The sequence below is a fragment of the Lampris incognitus genome, chromosome 6 (assembly GCF_029633865.1).
Source record: "Lampris incognitus isolate fLamInc1 chromosome 6, fLamInc1.hap2, whole genome shotgun sequence".
In the NCBI taxonomy this organism is placed as follows: Eukaryota; Metazoa; Chordata; class Actinopteri; order Lampriformes; family Lampridae; genus Lampris; species Lampris incognitus.
The window spans coordinates 66,396,978-66,417,870 of record NC_079216.1 but is presented as its reverse complement, the minus strand read 5'-3'; the positions used below and the strand labels follow the sequence as shown (position 1 = coordinate 66,417,870).

General features: G+C 49.0%; 1 protein-coding gene across 1 annotated transcript in view; it reads right to left on the bottom strand.

The window, feature by feature from the left end:
• Window positions 1-6,561: 6,561 nt before the first annotated feature.
• The window catches only part of neto2b (neuropilin (NRP) and tolloid (TLL)-like 2b), a 30,886-nt gene continuing 16,554 nt past the window's right edge, over window positions 6,562-20,893 (bottom strand). Inside the window, exons 3-13 of the mRNA XM_056282504.1 lie at window positions 16,967-17,023; window positions 15,383-15,550; window positions 13,489-13,737; window positions 13,097-13,144; window positions 12,818-12,945; window positions 10,679-10,780; window positions 9,841-9,967; window positions 9,166-9,279; window positions 7,922-8,052; window positions 7,268-7,360; window positions 6,562-7,123 (exon numbers count right to left, since the gene is read on the bottom strand). Of these exons, the coding sequence (XP_056138479.1) occupies window positions 6,674-7,123; window positions 7,268-7,360; window positions 7,922-8,052; window positions 9,166-9,279; window positions 9,841-9,967; window positions 10,679-10,780; window positions 12,818-12,945; window positions 13,097-13,144; window positions 13,489-13,737; window positions 15,383-15,550; window positions 16,967-17,023 (1,667 nt within the window). The 3' untranslated portion in view covers window positions 6,562-6,673. The remainder of the gene's footprint in view (window positions 7,124-7,267; window positions 7,361-7,921; window positions 8,053-9,165; window positions 9,280-9,840; window positions 9,968-10,678; window positions 10,781-12,817; window positions 12,946-13,096; window positions 13,145-13,488; window positions 13,738-15,382; window positions 15,551-16,966; window positions 17,024-20,893) is intronic.

Genomic DNA, 20,893 nt, shown 5'->3' with positions numbered 1-20,893 from the left:
GGAAACAAAAGAAACAGGGAAAAGGCTCGAAAGCTGGGGACCAACGACTGATGCCCTGCTTCCGACCACAGTCGGTGACGTACCGCTGTTGCGAGATGAGCGACTAATGCCCCCTCTCCGCTACACGGGACCGGCCCGACTCGACCCCACTTGCCCCTCTTCCCGTGTCCCATCAGTGGAAAGTACCGGCGTTCTGGTTTCCGGTACCGCTTTTCTTGCCGAGGTTCCAAAAAGACTGGAGCGGGCGCCAAAATCAACGCAGACCTCTGATTGGTCAGAGAAACGCGTCGCTGCGTCACTTTGCGTCACCGCGTCACTTTGCGTCACGCGTCATCAATGCGCGCGTGGGATAGCCCCCGGTATTTTGGAATAGCGAAGCGGTCGACGCGGAGCAGATTATCTTAAAAGTACATTTTGAACATGTTGATGTTGTGGCAAACGGCCACGCCGAGCATTAAGCACACTATCCCCTCGATGTCCGCCGTTGTTCTTGTTCGCTTTTGTGTTTTTTAGTTGTTCTCGTTTGTATTGGATATGACGTCACAGCAGTTGAACTAGGCGTCGCTATGACGACCAGCTACACTGAGGGGGGGGGGTGCTGTTACGGTAATGGGAATGTTGAATGTTCTTTTTGCCCAATGCCTCCTGAAACACGTGTCCACTTATTCTGGTCATGTCAGTTCACTTATCAATTCTGGAGAGACTTCCACAAGTTTATCGCTGATTTTGTCTTTTCTGATTTTCACCTTTACTATAAGAATGTTATTTTAGGTTTTCATAATTTTAATCACAAAGATGGTGATGCATTATTTCTTATAAATATGCTTTTATTTTTAGCCAAGTTTCATATACATAAATGTAAATTCTCCAACAGAAAGGCTCAACTCTTTGCACTTAAAAAAGAAGTCGAACAATATATAAGGACGATCTCTACTTCAAAAAACACAAAGGCTTTAAAAACTACCAACATTTGCAAATCTCTGAATCTGTTTACATAAAATATGATCTCGCCTTTATTTTTTTTCTGTTATTTTTATTTTTTTTTTATAATTTGCTTTTCTCTTTTGTGTCTTTATTGTTTTTTTTCATCTTCAATCCATTGTTTTTGTGGTGTCTCGTGTGTCTCTTTTGCTCTGTTTGAATATATTTGAAGTATCAATAAAGTAAGAAAAAAAATACGATAATGGGAAACGACGCAGAAGCGAGTCGAGTCGAGTCGAGCCGAGCCGAGCCGAGCCGAGCCGAGCCGGGACCAGGTAGGGGAACAGGGGCATAAGCGGGTACAGCGGAGGCAGAGCGATAAGCACAGTTTGGCACAAAGAAGGAGGAACAATGCAAGCTGAGCTTTCAACCCATGTTTGAATTTGTATTTGTAAGTGCACTTTTTGTAGGTTTAAGATTGAGAGAAAAAAAACGTGATTCCATTTTAAAGCTCAACAGATTGTTTCAATTACTGTACCATATAAATTGTTGTTTTGTTACATGTTATTTATCCTGTTCAATACAATAAGCAAGTTTTCATTCAGTTCCTTTGTTTGAGGGATTACTTTCTCATTGTAACACAGTCAAGGGCGTAGGGACCGGGGGGGGCGGAGGGGACAAGTCCCCCTTAGTGTGGAGGGGAGGCGAAAAAGCCCCCCCCATAAACAAGAACATCCACTATATATATATATATATACACACACATATATATACACACATATATATACACACACACACATATATATATATACATATATATATATATATATACACACACACACATATACACACACACACACATATATATACACACACATATACACACACACACACACATATATATACACACACACACACACACATATATATATATATATATATACATATACACACACATATATACATACATATATATACATATATACACACATATATATATATACACACACATATATATATATACATATACACACACACATATATATATATATATATATACATATATATATACACACACATATACATACATATATGTACACATATATGTACACATATATATATATATATATACACACATATATATATACATATATATATAAAATATTGGACGTACACTCCCTGTGTGTGCCAGCATTCATGTCGTTCCCATCCCACAGTATGTAGAAGTCAGTGATGTACAGATGTCTAGGCTTTACGTTTTTGTCTCAAATAGTTTAAAATGGTTCATTTAGCTGCCAAAATTAAAATAATAATAATAGTAATAATAATCTTCCGGGTGAGGCCTTATCATATGGCCATGAAACATGTTTTTCTTTGCTGAAAACTGTTGTAAAATGGCAGTTTAAAACCGTTTTTAAAATTTTTTTACAGGGGAGCATACCCCCGGACCCCCCTACAGGGTTTTGTCCCTGCCCCCCCCAACATAAAACTCTCCTACACCCTTGCACACAGCCACCTCTCAGCCGTGCATAGCTCGAGGCTGGGATGGTGGTACGCTCGCCTTAACGGCTTCCCCTGTTCGGCCTTAATGTTCCCTTAGTTAGACGTAATCTTAGATCAGCTGTAACGCAGAGTTCAGCCCCAGACCTGCACATGCGTTGGAGGCTCTACAGGAAGAGTGCTGAATCATGACACGTGAGGAAGAACATGCTGCTCTGTTATGTCTGGGCTGTTAAGGCCTGTCGTTAAACAACATGGTGCAGTCATGAAGTACTAAAGGCCAATCTGCTGTGTTGTTAGTCCACACACTGCGAAGCATTACTTAACTATTAGTAACTGCTGAATTCATCATTTGTAAAGCATTTGTAAAGCAAGACATGCACCAATGGTTAGGTGTTAATAGATGTTTATAAATACTTATTAATACTGCAGTTCATGATGAAGTCAGGGAGTTCCTAGTCGTTAGGTAAGTATTGTGTATGAGCTCATCTAAAGTGAGGACTCTCTATGTCTTACAAAGCATTTACACAGGAGACTGAAAGACCAGCAGCACCTCGAGACTCACAAAAGTCCAAAGGATCCTTTAGAAAGTGTAAGTACATGATTAACACACTATTTACATGTACGTTTCTGCAGGAATGAATCATGAATTGCAGCATTAATAAGTATTTATAAAACATCTATCAACACACTACCCATTAGTGCATGTCTTGCTTGACAAATACTTTACACATGATGAATTCAGTAGTTACTAGTACTTAACTAATGCTTCATTTGTGTAGTTATTATAGTGTTACCTGTCATTCTATCTCACACACACACACACACACACACACACACACACACACACACACACACACACACACACACATCTAGCATCCCTGTTCCCACCACCATATGCAAAGCATGCCCTTTTGTAAGTACAGCAGTTCTTCATGTGGCGAGTGCAACTTTTATGGGCCACCATCTTAAATTAATTGTTAACAAGCTGCCGCAGAGGAAGCAGGTGTATTAGTTGCCTCTGATGAAAGCGATCACTGGCTTTACTTGCAGGCCTGCGTCCACTGTTAAACATTGTTAAGTTTATCTAAAGTTGCCCGGCTGCGATAGCTGTATGGCACCTGTAAAGTTTCAGCAGCGACAGTCTTGCGCCTGACAAAGAAAAGAGTGCATCATCAGCAAAACTTATCAGTCATTATCTCTGTTTCAAGGTAATTGAATATTGATGGTTATGAATAACCATTGATCAAATTCAAAATTCATGACTCATTCCTACCTCATTAACAGGCTAATACATCACCCAGTGACCTAAATTCTGTCTATCCTGACCAATCCATCACTGGCCATGTCCCAAATGTAATACATATAGTACATACACAGCATGGAGAACAAATAGTAAGCATGCAAAAAACAGCAGGTATGCTCAGTGGGTACAGTGTGGGTGAGATAAGGTTTGCAAGTCTCGGGTCCTCCCAGGTAAGGAACAACTTGAAAGATAGCAGCTTGAACAAAAGAAAGAGACGCAAATGACACATTTACAGCTGGGTACGACTAGACCAAGCCCAGTTGTGTCATCGGTCATAATCTTCTCTTTATTTTTGCACAAACTAGGTCAGATGCCATGTATTTGACGGGCCTTACTGGCCTCGAGATTCCCCACAGGTAGCACCAGGTATGCATGTTTGCATATTTGCCTATATATGTGCTTAACTCCTCAACTGATGGTGTGTATCCAGGGAATTTTTGAAATATCAGTGAAGGTCCTGTCTTAGTAATGAACCCGAGGCTTAGATATGAACCGGATTTCCAAATGTGCTCCTTTCCCCGGCTGGAGGTTATCTAACTAGTTTGGCAGACCGAACACAAAGACATGCCAATGTGAGCGAAGCGTCTCCAAGGTAACAAACGTGTACCCGGGGATTTTACAAGCAGTCTGGAATGCACACACCGTGAACTATTTCCACATATGTATGTATGTATGTCCATATCAGCATGGACGGCAAATATCCTGAGCGTTCAGGGGCATGGTCGCTATAAGGTCTGCAAGCAGAAAACAGCAGCTACCATCCAACACATGTGCACAGTGTGCCCGCACAGATTAACTACTGCACATCCAGGTCGCACACACAATACACCATATCAAGTAAGTGCAGAGCCCTTTCAGGTCTGTAACACCAATCTGATATAAACTCCTGTAAGAGATGAAGGACACATTTTAGATATCATCGTCCTCAGTTAACAAAGGTCATGATTACGCAAGAGTGTGCATACGACTGTGCAAGAGTGTGCATGGTAAAACCCGGTTGTCGCTTTAAGAGGGACATTCCAGCTGGCGTGCCGGTGTGTGACACACCTTTTAAAGGAAGCCAAGCATGCAGCACTGTTACATGAAGGGAACAAAAGGGCCTGCACAGCAGCCAGTGGACATTTGACGTTTCGCCGGTGTTTACAAGCTCCTACGCGGTGCAGACAGAGATAAGTGTGAGCCTCCATACACAAATGATACAAAAGCAGTGGTTCTTAAACGTTTTTATTACATTTATCGATGGGTCAAATCAAAACTGAGAACACATAGTTTCATTTTGCTCCCCTTTGCACGCCCAGATAGCGAAATTGCTGTGTCCCGGACCCGTCCCACACCCGACACTTTCATCCGGCCCGTTTACCGCATGGAATGACGGCACTTGGGCGGTCCGCTCCTGTTTGCCAGATCTGGGCCAGAACCAAGCCATAGCAATGCCGCATGTGTCACATATTTGCCAAAGGTGGCCCATATGTGTTCTGTGATATTTGGGCCATATTCACCATTTACCACACGGGCCACTTCAGGGTCACATCCAGACCACATGTTGCCCAGAGCACCGCGTCTTTGCCACAAAAGGTCCACATGTGATTCGGCATATTTGGGCCATATTTGGTATGATGCATGTGGGCCACTTCAGGCTCACATCCATTTTGTCAGGGCCAGAAGAAGACCATCAGTGCCGCATCACTGCCAGAACTGGCCCACATCCGGATGCTGTCTGGGCGGTATCACACTTTCTCTAAAGAACCCATTTGCCACCTAAACAACTAATGCAAGTATCATCATTTTTGCTTTACAGTAAAAAAAAAAAAAAAACTATTTTACAAAAAATTCAGACAAGAAATTAACACCTGGGGCGTCCGAGTAGTGTAGCGGTCTGTTCTGTTGCCTACCAACACGGGGCTCGCCGGTTCGAATCCCCGTGTTACCTCCGGCTTAGTCGGGCGTCCCAACAGACACAACTGGCCGTGTCTGCGGGTGGGAAGCCGGATGTGGGTGTGTGTCCTGGTCGCTGCACTAGCGCCTCCCCTGGTCGGTTGAGGCGCCTGTTCAGGGTGGAGGGGGAACTGGGGGAAATAGCGTGATCCTCCCACGTGCTACGTCCCCCCTGGTGAAACTCCTCACTGTCAGGTGAAAAGAAGCGGCTGGTGACTCCACATGTATGGGAGGAGGCATGTGGTAGTCTGCAGCCCTCCCCGGATCAGCAGAGGGGGTGGAGCAGAGACCGGGACGGCTCGGAAATTAGGGTAATTGGCCAGATAAAATAGGGTAATTGGCCAAGTAGAATTGGGGAGAAAAAGAGGAGGGAAAGCCGCACAAAAAAGAAAAGAAATGAAGCCCTCTCTCCAGTTCCCTAATGGTTATCCTGCAGCACCTTGCATGTTTACAACAAAACATTTGAGCACAGATGAATAGACTCGCTAGCCTTGGGCTAACGGGTCGGACCCTTTAGTCAACTGGTTAACGTTGTCGCCCGTGGTGCGGGAGACCCGGGTTCGCGTCCCGGGCTGTGGCGGTTCCCGGGCTGCCCCCCGAATTCGCTGCAGTAGGTACATACTGTATGTACAAGTAAGCATGCGGAGGATTGTCGTCCCAAAAAATGTTGAGCAGCGGGATTGTAGGGAGACCTCCACAGGTAAAGGCCATGGCCCATGTGTCAGTAAGCACCTCTCCTACCGATGTGTCCTTGAGCAAGTCCCCACCTGCTCCAGGAAGTGTCGTCTTGAAGAATTTCTCCACGGGGCTCGATAGTGTCATATTATCATGGCGATAAATGCAGCCGATGAAGAAACAGGTTCTCTCGGAGGTGTTTGGCTGGATAAAGGAGTCTCCTCTCCTGCTCCTCTCTCCTCCACTCGTCTCTCATCTGCACCGCGAATGTGCTGCCCCGCCACCAAATCAGGGCACGGCCCTCCTGTCGCTCCAGGCTCCCTACAGTTTCTACCCTCAGAAGTCCATGGACAAAGATCTCTGCTGGGCCATTTCACAGTTCCCCCTCCTGCTCCCTGCCTTGCGGACGTACACGTCATACCTGCCGTCGTCCTCCTCGTCTTCCTCCTCCTCCATCACCCTATCATGCCGCCCCGGTTCCCTATCCCCGACCCCGTGGTGACCCTCCATGCGGCCGGGTTTCATGCTCGGCCAGCTCTTCTTCCGCAGACTGCTGTTCAGCCCCCGGAGGGGAGGCAAGCTGCTCTGGAAGTCCCCTCTAAAGGGGGGCAGCTCCATGGATCCCAAAGCCATGGCCGGTACACCACGGCCAAGCTTGACGGAACTGATGGAGGCCTGCGAGCCGCAGTGGTGCTCGTGAATGCAGCGCGAGGCCGACGAGGAGCGCCTGAGGGCCTGCAGAGACTGCAGCTCCTCGGACAGCTCTCCCAGATCTCCGGACATCTCCTTAGAGGGGAGGAAGAACGTCGGCGTGTGTCACCACCAGTTGTCGTGTGGAAACATGCCCAAAAAAAAAAATCACACGATTAGGACACAACCATCACACCCACATCACATATATGTATCGTGCACAGGTCCGTTGATACCCACCTTTTCTCGCAGAGTAAAGAGCTCATAATGTGGCGGGTCAAACACCTCCTGGAGGTCAGCCCGGTTGAAGAGGTTATTCTTCCGGACCAACACCTTGGAAACAGGATCGAAATACCTTTTCTGAAATAGCGTGACCTCTTTAAGGCTGTACAACCCAGTCCCCCCCCCCCCTTTTTCCTCCCCAATTTTATCCGGCCAGTTACCCCGCTCTTCCGGGCCGTCCCGGTCTCTGCTCCGCCCCCCTCTGCTGATCCAGGAGGGCTGCAGACTACCACCTGCCTCCTCCCATACATGTGGAGTCACCAGCCGCTTCTTTTCACCTGACAGTGAGGAGTTTCACCAGGGGGACGTAGCGCGTGGGAGGATCACGCTACCCCCCCCCCCCAGTTCCCCCTCCCCCCCGAACAGCCGCCTCGACCAACCAGAGGAGGCGCTACTGCAGCGACCAGGACACATACCCACATCCGGCTTCCCACCCGCAGACACGGCCAATTGTGTCTGTAGGGACGCCTGACCAACCCAGAGGTAACACAGGGATTCGAACTGGCGGTCCCCGTGTTGGTAGGCAACAGAATGGACCATTACGCCACCCGGACGCCCCTGGGTTGTTGTTGTTGTTGTTGTTGATTAAACAGATATGACGTGTTTGTTTACCTTTTTGCGTGGCTGTTTGACCTGCACCAAGATGGAGACGACGAGGAGCAGCAGAACCACTCCTGTTGATACACCGATTATTGTCCCATGAGTCTTTGTGATCTGGTGGAAAACGCCTTTGCTCTTCTTTTCTGGGTGACAGACAAAGCAAAGTGAGACAAAGAAAGAGACAGAGAGAGGAAAAGGGAAAATCAAAGCACATTGGGGGGTTTTTTATGCTCCTCAATATGCAATTCATCTTATGACAGAGTGTCTTTGGCTGCCAAGAACCCGTCAGATCCTCTTTCACTCAGCATAAACCACTGATCCATCCATCCATCCATCCATCCATCCATGATCTGAACCGCTTGTCCTGCTCTCAGGGTCGCCATCACAGTAACTGAAGAGGAGCTCGTCAGCCACACACCAGCCAGAAGTGTTGTGGATGTAAACAACGTTATCATGAGGCTGCAGCCACAAGTCGATGTTCAGAGGATTCTCTGCATTATTCCACCAGTACCACGAGTACCACACCACACGTTGTGTTATACCAGAGTGAATGCTCACATCCCAGGTAGCAACACTGCTGTGACCCAGACCCGTCCCACACCCGACACTTTCCTCCGGCCCATTTACCCCGTGGAAGGATGTCACTTGGGCGGCCCGCTCCTGTTTTCCAGATCTGGGCCAGAACCAAGCCATATCAATGCTGCATGTGCCACATATTTGCCAAAGGTGGCCCATATTTGTGTTGTGATATTTGGGCCATATTCACCATTTACCACACGGGCCACTTCAGGGTCACATCCAGACCACATGTTGCCCAGAGCACCGCGTCTTTGCCAAAAAATGCCCACATGTGATTTGGCATATTGGGGCCATATTTGGTGTGATACATGTGGGCCACTTCAGGCTCACATCCAGTTTATCAGGGCCAGAAGAAGACCACCAGTGCCGCATCACTGCCTGAAGTGGCCCACATCCGGATGCTGTCTGGGATGGATGCACGGCTGGGATGGTGATGAAAGTGAGTGGCTTGAGAGGGGGGCTCCTTGCATATGCTTTGCAGAATGGTGGAAGCCACGGATGGTCTGGGAGGTTCAATATCACACGACACAGCGTGACTCCACACATGGCACAACACAGTATGATATGGCTCAACGGCACAACACAGGGGAACAAAACGGGGCATCACAGCACGGAGCCGCACAACACAACGCAGCAGATTTACACAGAGGGGTGATGGAGTATCGGGGTACAATAACCTTTGCAGTTGCTCTCGTCCCAGGGAAAGACACAGTTCTGTATGCCGTTGCACACCAGAGAGGTGTTGATGCACATGTTGCTGTGGCAAAAGAACGCACTGCCCATGCAGGGAGCTGAAAAACAAGAGTGCAAGCAGACGGATCAAAACTGCAATAAATAGTAGAGGAAAAATGAATTTGATATTTACACGTTTGTTGCTCCCTAGCGCCACCTTTGGTGGTCGGGGCGCCTGTCCAGGGGGGAGGGGGAACTGGGGGGAATAGCGTGATCCTCCCACGCGCTACATCCCCCTGGTGAAACTCCTCACTGTCAGGTGAAAAGAAGCAGCTGGTGACTCCACATGTATGGGAGGAGGCATGTGGTAGTCTGCAGCCCTCCCCGGATCAGCAGAGGGGGCGGAGCAGAGACCGGGACGGCTCAGAAGAGGGGGGTGATTGGACGGATACAATTGGGTAGAAAAGGGGGGATCCCCCCCCCAAAAAAGGCTGTTGCTCCTCCCTCAGTTACCACAGCAACACATTATTAAAAAAAAAGGTGCAGCATGTCAGCCACAAGATGGCGCTATTATAAATAGTTTGCTACCACTTAGTGGAGAACAGTCGTTACTCTGTAAAAGAAAAAAGATCACGAACGCAGGCAGACTGCTGAAAACGTGACGTGGCCAACGAACTCACGGTCTTCAAAAGAGGTGAAGAGCATCCGGAAACGGCTGAGACGGCTTGTCTCGTCAGCCCACATCCTCACCACCGCCACGCCCGTGTCCAGCATGATGTCATTGGCAACCGTGCTGCAGAACTTGGCCTGCAACAGGCCCGGGACATCAGTTAGTGTGACTGAGAAACAATTATTGATAAAAAGTAATAATAATAAAAAGACCACCCCCAAATGAGTCCCATCCCCGTCTTTAACGCTCTGTTGTGGCTCTGCTATTTTCTGCTATTTTTCTGGTCCTCTCTGGAACAATACCTACCACCTCCAAAGAAATTAGGATCATAAGTGCATTTTTGCAAAAATTGCATATATTTTGCATTAATGCCAAAACATTTCTAAGTCCCAGAAATTTTTTTTATATAGGTGAAAAAAAACCAAAGATGCTCAGAATAATCTGAAATGCCGAGGAAAGTGGTTTTTAGCCATTTTTAGAAAAAAATGCATATTTTGCACATTTATGCATAATTATGCATAATTTTAATTTTCTGGGATTTTTCCCCTTACTCTCTGAGACAATACCTACCACCTCCAGAAAGAATTAGGATCGTAAGTGCTTTAGTTTTCCGTCCTGCTATCTACACTAACTAACACACACACACACACACTAACACACATTCTGAAAATACATGAGTAGATAGTGAAGCGTAAAGGGACTGGATATCCGAAGGATTAGCTGTACGCAGCATGTATCAGTGGGGGGGGGTGCTCCAACCCGCTAGGGGGTGGGGTAAAGTAGATCCTATCTCGTGTTGGGTTAATGGGGAAATGAGGCCCATCACAGAGAGGTGCAGCGGCACTTACCTTGAGGTCCTCGATGGCGTTACTGCCGTCATACACGGCCACAAAGTTCTTTTTGCACTCGTTGGAGTTCTCCATCTGGTACTCCAAGAATCTGAGATAGATCTGGGGAGAACACAGACAATGATGCAGCGCAGCCAATCAAATCAATATTTTATCAAGAGAGGACAGACACGTCTGAGTCTACAGGGATGACGGCACTGATAACTGTGATACAGCTGCCACTCAGGAATGGTTATCATACCAAAATATCATCTACAGACATGGATCCTTTCAAAAATTATAAGTAAATTTTGCCACCTTGAGTGTACCGAAATAGGAAATTTTGGGCCCTGGCCCATGGACTATAAGGCCAACCTTTCTTGGGGCCAGTGGCCCCCTATCCATCATCCGGGTCCCTTATCGGTCAATTAAAATGTAGGCTGATTGTCTTCCCCGAACATTAACGTTGATTATGTCTCTGTGCTGTATCATTAAAAAAGCAAAAGAGCCCCGGGAATAGAAATGATACGTATGAGAGTTAAACACATGCAGCGGTTCAAACTTTAATCAGGCCTCGTTATTGATCCCAAACAGCAGCCAATCAGAAAGCAGTCATTTTGCACCGGTGCCGGACACGACAGCGGAATATAAGTGTGTAACCACGGCGATGACGCGCCATTGGCGGTGTATCCTGGGAAGGAAGAGACTCTGAGCTCCCTCCACGGGGAACGCCGAGGAAGAGGGCGTCCGTCTTCCTGAGCTGACGCGGTAAACGCCATGTTGGCGGAATTTCATAGACGACACTCTGACGTCCCGTTCCTCGTGGGAACGCCCCGGCTACAGAAGCTGACGGAAACACTGAAGTACAGGGAGTCGTTGCTATGGAAACGATACACCGTCTCCTCCAGTCTCATTGGTGTACACTGGCATGTTCTAGAACGTCGCAGACCACGTTCCTTTGCACCAAACGCCCCCCACGAACAACTCAACCCCCCCGTTTACAACACTGCTCCCAGCTCCCCCTGATGTTCCCTGAAGCCCCCGGTGAGAAACGCTACGTTAAGGGATCACATGCAAATCATTTCCAGTCCCCCCCCCCTTTTTCTCCCCAGTTGGACCCGGCCAATTACCCCACTCTTCTGAGGCCGACCCAGGGAGGGCTGCAGACTACCACATGCCTCCTCCCATACATGTGGAGTCACCTGCCGCTTCTTTTCACCTGACAGTGAGGAGTTTCACCAGGGGGACGTAGCGCGTGGGAGGATCACGCTACCCCCCCCCCAGTTCCCCCTCCCCTCTGAATAGGCGCCCCGACTAACCAGAGGAGGCGCTAGTTCAGCGACCAGGACACGTACCCACATCCGGCTGCCCACCCACAGACACGGACAGTTGTGTCTGTAGGGACGCCCGACCAAGCCGGAGGTAACACGGGGATTCGAACCGGCGATCCCCATGTTGGTAGGCAATGGAATAGACCACGGCGCTGCCCGGACACCCTAAATGGTTTCAAGTTAGCGTTATATATGTATACTATCTGTAGATTACCGGATTGTAGATGCTTATTGTGTACACATGTGTTGCTAAGATTTTCACTGGGAGTGATGAAGAAGGACAGGATTAGGAAGGAGTATATTAGAGGGACAGCTCAGGTTGGACGGTTTGGAGACAAAGCAAGAGAGGCAAGATGGAGATGGTTTGGACATGTGTGGAGGAGAGATGCTGGGTATACTGGGAGAAGGATGCTGAATATGGAGCTGCCAGGGAAGAGGAGAAGAGGAAGGCCAAAGAGGAGGTTTATGGATGTGGTGAGGGAGGACATGCAGGTGGCTGGTGTGACGGAGGAAGATGCAGAGGACAGGAAGAGATGGAAACGGATGATCTGCTGTGGCGCCCCCTAACGGGAGCAGCCGAACGTAGTAGTAGATTGTGTACACATGTGATGGACTGTGGAGGTATTGATACTGCACAGGACAAAACATCCTTCTCTCTAGAACAACACAGTCAGGGTGTTCTGACCCTTAACCTCAAAATCCTCGTGTGCTTGGTCTCTTGTGAGTTTGGTGACTTGAGAATGGATAATCTCACATCACGGCCGCGCTGGCTGACAACCAACACTGAAGGCCCCGAAACACCAACGCTGTGACAGGTGAAGCTCCATACCCTGTTGTTTGCTGGGGCACGAATGGTCCAGATGCAGTCCATCGCCTGGTCTGGCTTTACTTTGTAGTCCTCCTCCACCTGACTGGATCGGATCAACCCGTCTGCACCTGTTAGCTCAAACTGACATTCTGACACACACACACACACACACACACACACACACACACACACACACACACACACACACACACGTAAATACTGAGTGACAGTGCACCAAATATAATGTAAATATGTGGTCCAGAAACAATCCAAGTCTGCTGGTCTGTGCAGCCTCAGTACCTGGGATGGGGTTCAGGAGTCCTCCCACATGCAGATAAAACTCTGGGTCTTCGGGAATAAAGGGCAGAAGAAGAGAACGACATCAGCTGTCACAGGTTTAACCAGCAACGGTCTGGATGATCTGACCGAGGGTGTGGCAGGATATTAAAGTGGGCCAGATGAAAATACCACTACTACGAGGGTGGACCGGTTAGGTATGACAACCAGCCTCCAGCTATGGAATCCTTGCTCATTCCCCTGCCCTCCTGAAGTGCCTTTGAGCAAGACACTAAAGGTCCCGTGTGGGGTGCTGTTTTGTGAATGCACCGTGCAGTCTGAGTCTCCTGTGGCCAGGGGTGAACTGAAAGAAAGTACCCCAATGTTTTCTTTTTTTTTCTGATCGTAATTCTAACCTGCAGTGAAGCTGTACTGGACCTGGAAACCCATCCCCTCCAGCTCCTCGTCGCTGAAGAAGCGGATCCACATGAAACGTCCACTGGAGAGGACGAGCCCCGGACTGGCCGAGCCACAGAAACGGTTGATGAGCGGCGAGAAGCTGAAGGGGCCGTCCCGCACCTCAATGTGGTCGAAACGGCACTCAAACGATGCCTCAATATAGAACCTCTTGTCAAACAGCAGCTCTATCCTCTGACGGGGAAGAGCTGGAGAATAGAAGAGAATAGAATACACTTTATTTTTCATTTTACATACAATGACATTTGCCTTCTGCATTTGACCCATCCTATTGTATAGCAGCAGTGGGCAGCCACCGTGTGGCGCCCGAGGACCAACTCTACTTCTTCTTTTCATTGCCTCCCAGACAGCATCCAGATGTGGGCCACTTCAGGCAGTGATGCAGCACTGATGGTCTTCTTCTGGCCTTGACAAAATGGATGTGAGCCTGAAGTGGCCCACATGTATCATAGCAAATATGGCCCAAATATGCCAAATCACATGTGGGCCTTTTTTGGCAAAGATGCGGTGCTCTGGGCAACATGTGGTCTGGATGTGACCCTGAAGTGGCCCGTGTGGTAAATGGTGAATTTGGCCCAAATATCACAAAACAAATATGGCCACCTTTGGCAAATATGTGGCACATGCAGCATTGCTATGGCTTGGTTCTGGTCCAGATCTGGCAAACAGGAGCGGACCGCCCAAGTGCCACCATTCCACACGGTATGTGGGCCAGATGAAGTGTCGGGTGTGGGACGGGTCCGGGCCACAGCGATCTTGCTATCTGGGCTTGCTCAGGGGCACAGGCAGGAGTATTAACGCTAACATGCATGTCGTTTTGATGGTGGCAGGAAACCGGAGCACCCGGGGAAACCCCACGCAGACACGGGGAGAACATGCAAACTCCACACAGAAAGGATCTGGGACGGCCTGGGGTTCGAACCCGGGACCTTCTTGCTGTGAGGCAACAGTGCTGACCACTGGGCCACCGTGCTGGGAAGGAAAGGGGGGAGTAGATAAGAGCATGGGTAGTGGGGACGCAGAAAAGTATTACATTATCGCAGCTCCAGCAGCACTGCGATAAACACCCTGCACGACTGCCCCCCCCCCCGTGACTGTTACCGCCACTACTGTTCACGCTATTACTCAATACATGCATGGCTTATTTCACTACAAATTATGTTATAATTGTATATGTTCATTGTTTTGTTCATCTCTGTTGTTGCAGTTTTGGAGTTGCCAAAAAACCATTTCACTGCATGAATTGTGTGACATATAAAGCTTTGGATCTTGAATTTACTGCATTGTTTCACATTAAATGCCTCGTTGGGTGGTTATTGTAAATCTGTTATCGCTACTCTGCAGCCGCTGCATGTGTATCCGTCCTGGAAGAGCGATCCCTCCTCTGATGATCATCCTGAGGTTTCTCCCAATTTTCCCCCCTCTATTTTCTTTTCCCGTGGAGTTTTCCCTAACCCGAAATCAAGCGCCTAAGGGTAGCAGGTGTTGTACATAATGTAATGTGACTGCAAAGCCTTCTGGGACTGAATTGTGATTTAGGGCTGTGCAAATAAAATGCGACTTGACTTGACTTGAGCTCTAAACATGCTCTCAGCACGGATCTCGCTGGAAGGGATCTGGCCCACAGTCCAAAGACATGTAGGTCAGGTGATTCGGCTGTACTACATTGTCCCTAGGTGTGTGTGTGTGGGGGGGGGGGCTGTGATGGCCTGGGATAGGCTCCAGCCTCCCCGTGACCCTGAGCAGGGTAAGTGGTTTGGCTGATGGATGGATCGAGCACATCTAGACAATGTAGTGACCAGGTTGGGTCATATGTGTGCGTATGTGTTTTACCTTCCAGTATGTACAGGCACTCCTTGTTGGCAGGGTAGGTTTTGGGGTAGTTGGGGGAGCTGAAGAGTCCACCGTCTGCGTTTCGTACCCAGTTTCCACAGTGGCGAGGTTGCCTGGGCCCCGGAGTAGGCTTAAGACCCGTCGTTGCTGCGCCCGCACTCTGGCCATCTATATGTAATGTGACAAGCAACCAAGAAGTACACAACATGCTGTGCTTGGAAAGACAACCACGTGTCATTCACTGTGAAATGAGCGACAAAAAAAAAACAGTTTTTAACACTGCACGTTGCAGTCCTTTAAAACCTGGGACACCAATATATCCTCCATCCATCCATCCATCCATCCATCCATCCATCCATCCACCCATCCATCCATCCATCCATCCATCCACCCATCCATCCATTATCCAAGCCCTTTATCCTAGCCGGGGTCACAGGGATGCTGCAGCCTATCCCATCAGTCATTGGGCAGCAGGCGGGGAGACACCCTGGACAGGCCACCAGGCCATCACAGGGTCCACACACACACACACACACACACACACACACACACACACACACACTCACACACACACACACACACCTATGGGTAATTTACTGCGGCCGATCCACCTGACCTACATGTCTTTGGACTGTGGGAGGAAACCGGAGCTCCTGCAGGAAACCCACGCAGACACGGGGTGAACATGCAAACTCCACACAGAGGACGACCCGGGACGACCCCCAAGGATGGACTACCCCGGGGCTCGAACCCAGGACCTTGTGAAGTACCTGGTACGATAAAATACATCAAATATTACTAGTCAAATAATTTCTGTTAGCCTAATCTGATTCAACGTTATGTGTGTGTGTGTGTGTGTGTGTGTGTGTGTGTGTGTGTGTGGGTGGGTGGGTGGGTGTGGGTGGACCCTGTGATGGCCTGGCGGCCTGTCCAGGGTGTCTCCCCGCCTGCCGCCCAGTGGCTGCTGGGATAGGCTGCAGCATCCCCGCCACCCTGAGAGCAGGATAAGCGGTTCGGGTAATGGATGGATGGATGATTCCACTGTAACTGGAGTGAAGAATATCATAACACCCCCTATATACTCTGACCAGTAACCCGGACGTAAGCTATTCCCCCAATACTAAGATATGACCAACCCCCCCCCCCCAATATGACATCTGATGATGTAATAATGTGTTCTTACTCTACGGCAGTCAGCATGGAAAACTGTCAGTATCACTGCAAGAGTTGTGGTAATTGTTGCTTCTATCCACCATGGATTTGAATAGGCTGAGCATAATAGGCTGGACAGAGTGTTCGGGAACATGGCGGTGCCCGTCTGAGAGGAGTCATTAAAAACCGCATGAAATCAATATCAAGACACATTACGACATTTTCATTCTGCTCATTAAAACTCAACCAGAGCCTGAGAAATGTGTTTGTGTTGTTGCTGCCAACTAACACCGCAGGACGGTGAGTCTTGACAACACTGAAACCATTTCTGGGAGAGGACCCCACCACCCCCACCCTCACCTCCACCCTCACCTCCACCACTCATGGCCCTGCATTGGTATAACGGAGGGAAAACAGTGGTGTCAGACCCACCTCTGGTCTTCTGTGCCAGAGCGAAGCCCTCTCCGATCAGCATGAAGACCAGCCAGGCTGCAGAGGACATAAAACAGAGACGTGTGAGAGGGACGGAAGCCGGGGAGGCTGAGTGGGAGACGGACCACGGGTCTGAACGAGCTGTGGAGAAGGCTTAACGGGACGTCTCTGGGTCTCAGACTGACGGGGCAGGATTCAAAAGCTGTCCGGGCGAAAATAAAGTCACTTTTCCTTTTCCATCCGTGTGTTTAGCTCACATCCAGCTCACATCCAGCCCACATCCAGCTCACATCCAGCCCACATCCAGCCCACATCCAGCTCACATCCAGCCCACATCCGGCCCACATCCAGCCCACATCCAGCCCATGTCCAGCTCACATCCAGCCCACATCCAGCTCACATCCAGCCCACATCCAGTTCACATCCAGCCCACATCCAGCTCACATCCAGCTCACATCCGGCCCACATCCAGCCCACATCCAGCTCACATCCAGCTCACATCCAGCTCACATCCAGCCCACATCCAGCTCACATCCAGCTCACGTCCAGCCCACATCCAGCTCACATCCAGTTCACATCCAGCCCACCGTGTGGTCTTTTCTTTTGTCTCATGAAGGTTATAGGCACACGCGTGTGCAGCAGATGCACATATGAGAGCCCACTTGCTAAAACATGCAACAGTATGTTTATTATCATTACATATGATGGAAACTGGCCTGAAGCCTTTAAACTCAAAACCCCCACCGCCACTGAGGTCTGTGGAGGTCTCCTGAAGAAGAAGAGCTGAAATATAGACCACAGGCAGACAGACAGACAGGCAGACAGACAGACAGACACACAAACACACAGACAGACAGACAGACAGACAGACAGACAGACAGACAGACAGACACACAAACACACAGACAGACAGACAGACAGACAGACAGACAGACAGACAGACAGACAGACAGACAGACAGACAGACAGACAGACAGACAGACACACAGACAGACAGAAAGACAGACAGACAGACAGACACACAAACACACAGACAGACAGACAGACAGACAGACAGACAGACAGACAGACAGGCAGACAGACAGACAGACACACAAACACACAGACAGACAGACAGACAGACAGACAGACAGACAGACAGACAGACAGACAGACACACAAACACACAGACACACAGACAGACAGGCAGACAAATAGATAGACAAACAGACAGTCAGTCAGACAAAAAAGGACAGACAGACAGAAAGTCAGTCAGACAGTCAGTCAGTCAGTCAATCAGTCAGTCAGACAGACAGATAGTCAGATAGACACACAGACACACACACAGACGGAGAGAAGGGCGGGGTGGAGGTGCAAGCCGCATGGAGCTCATATAACACCAGTCCTCCACATGAGCACCGCAGACTTTTGTCCTTTAATCTGAACCATGTCCAGTTTGTGTACAGGTACGCGAGTTCTCAATGAAGCCTGAACAGTTTCAGTCGGACTTGAACCCAAATCAGCTTCACATCACACCGACAGGAACCGTGGAATGGCCACTCTTTTCCGCACGGGCTGTTCGCCTGGAAACATCGATCGATAGTAGGGCACAAAAGCAGCCTGTGAAGTTTAGGGACTATGCCACTACAGCCTGAACAACAGTTTTCTTCCAAACATCTGGAAAATCTGCAACCAGCAATCTGACTTTCATTCCTTTACCCCTTATCTCAGCCTGTCCACCTCGCTCCGCTCAGCTCAACTCCACTCAGCTCAGCTCAACTCAACTCCACTCAACTCAACTCAACTCCGCTCCGCTCCGCTCAACTCAACTCCGCTCCGCTCAACTCAGCTCAGCTCAATTCAACTCAACTCAACTCAACTCAACTCCACTCCGCTCAATTCAACTCAACTCAACTCCACTCCACTCCGCTCCGCTCAGCTCAACTCCACTCAACTCCGCTCAACTCCACTCCACTCCGCTCAACTCAACTCAACTCCACTCCACTCCACTCAACTCAACTCAACTCCGCTCAACTCCTCTCCACTCCACTCCGCTCAACTCCTCTCCACTCCACTCCGCTCAACTCCACTCAACTCAACTCAACTCCACTCCACTCCGCTCAACTCCACTCAACTCAACTCCACTCCACTCCACTCAACTCCACTCCACTCAACTCCACTCCACTCAACTCCACTCCGCTCCACTCCACTCCGCTCCTGCTCAACTCCACTCAGCTCAGCTCAACTCAGCTCAACTCAGCTCAACTCAACTCCGCTCCGCTCCACTCAACTCAACTCCGCTCCGCTCAACTCAGCTCAGCTCAATTCAACTCAACTCAACTCAACTCAACTCCACTCCGCTCAATTCAACTCAACTCAACTCCACTCCACTCCGCTCCGCTCAGCTCAACTCCACTCAACTCCGCTCAACTCCACTCCACTCCGCTCAACTCCGCTCAACTCAACTCAACTCCACTCCACTCAACTCAACTCAACTCAACTCCGCTCAACTCCTCTCCACTCCACTCCGCTCAACTCCACTCAACTCAACTCAACTCCACTCCACTCCGCTCAACTCCACTCAACTCAACTCCACTCCACTCAACTCCACTCCACTCAACTCCACTCCACTCCGCTCAACTCCACTCAACTCCGCTCCACTCCACTCCGCTCCTGCTCAACTCCACTCAGCTCAGCTCAACTCAGCTCAACTCAGCTCAACTCAACTCCGCTCAGCTCAACTCAACTCAACTCCACTCAGCTCAGCTCAACTCAGCTCAACTCAACTCAACTCAACTCAACTCAACTCAGCTCAACTCAACTCAACTCAACTCAACTCAGTTCAATTCAGTGATGCTTTATTGGCATGGCTGCATTAATTACAATGTTGCCAAAGCAGGTGACAGTGAAGCAGGTCAACAGAGAACCGATAAATAAATAAATAAACATATAAATAAAAAGCAAATGGAAAGAGGGATGGGTAGAACTGGCAGAAACATAGAACAGCTCTTGAACAGCAATTGACAGTAACTGGAACAGCAACTGACAGTGTTTTGGTCACTCACTGACCCCGAGGCTATGGCATTCTGACACATATTGTACTGCAAGGTGTGACCTTTGACCCTCTCCTAAAATAAGTGGCCATTGTTCTCTCTCATCCAGCAGTAGAACATTTGGAATCTGGTTTTCAAATGTCTCCTGGTATTTTTCTCTTATATTCTGGAATGTCTCACAATTTAGCAGGAAGTGCATCTCTGTCTCCACCTCACCTGCCGTACAGGGACCACATGTTCTTTGCTCATTTGGTAGCCAAGATGTTTTGTGTGTCTGCCCTTTTCCATGGCCAGACTGTGGTCAGTGAGCCTGTACTTGGTCAGGATCTGTCTGTGCTGACTGTCTCTGACAGTGGACAGACAGTCAGCCAGTTTGTCTTCTCTCTTTAGGGCCCCATAACATTCTGATTTGTGTTGTCATTTGGTTTCTGTGTCCCAATGCTCCACATATGAGTTGTTGCATTGTGTGATGATGTGTTTTACTCTAGTCTGTGGTTGGTCAGCATCGCTAGTCTGAAACTCATCTATGTTAGTGGTTACAGGGTGGTTACGGGGTGGTTACGGGGTGGTTACAGGGTGGTTACGGGGTGGTTATGGGGTGGTTGTGGTTACAGGGTGGTTACGGGGTGGTTACGGGGTGGTTACGGGGTGGTTACGGGGTGGTTACATGGTGGTTACAGGGTGGTTACGGGGTGGTTACGGGTCGGTTACAGGGTGGTTACGGGGTGGTTACGGGGTGGTTACAGGGTGGTTACAGGGTGGTTACAGGTCGGTTACAGGGTGGTTACAGGGTGGTTACGGGGTGGTTACGGGGTGGTCACAGGGTGGTCACAGGGTGGTTACAGGGTGGTTACAGGGTGGTTACAGGGTGGTTACGGGTCAGTTACAGGGTGGT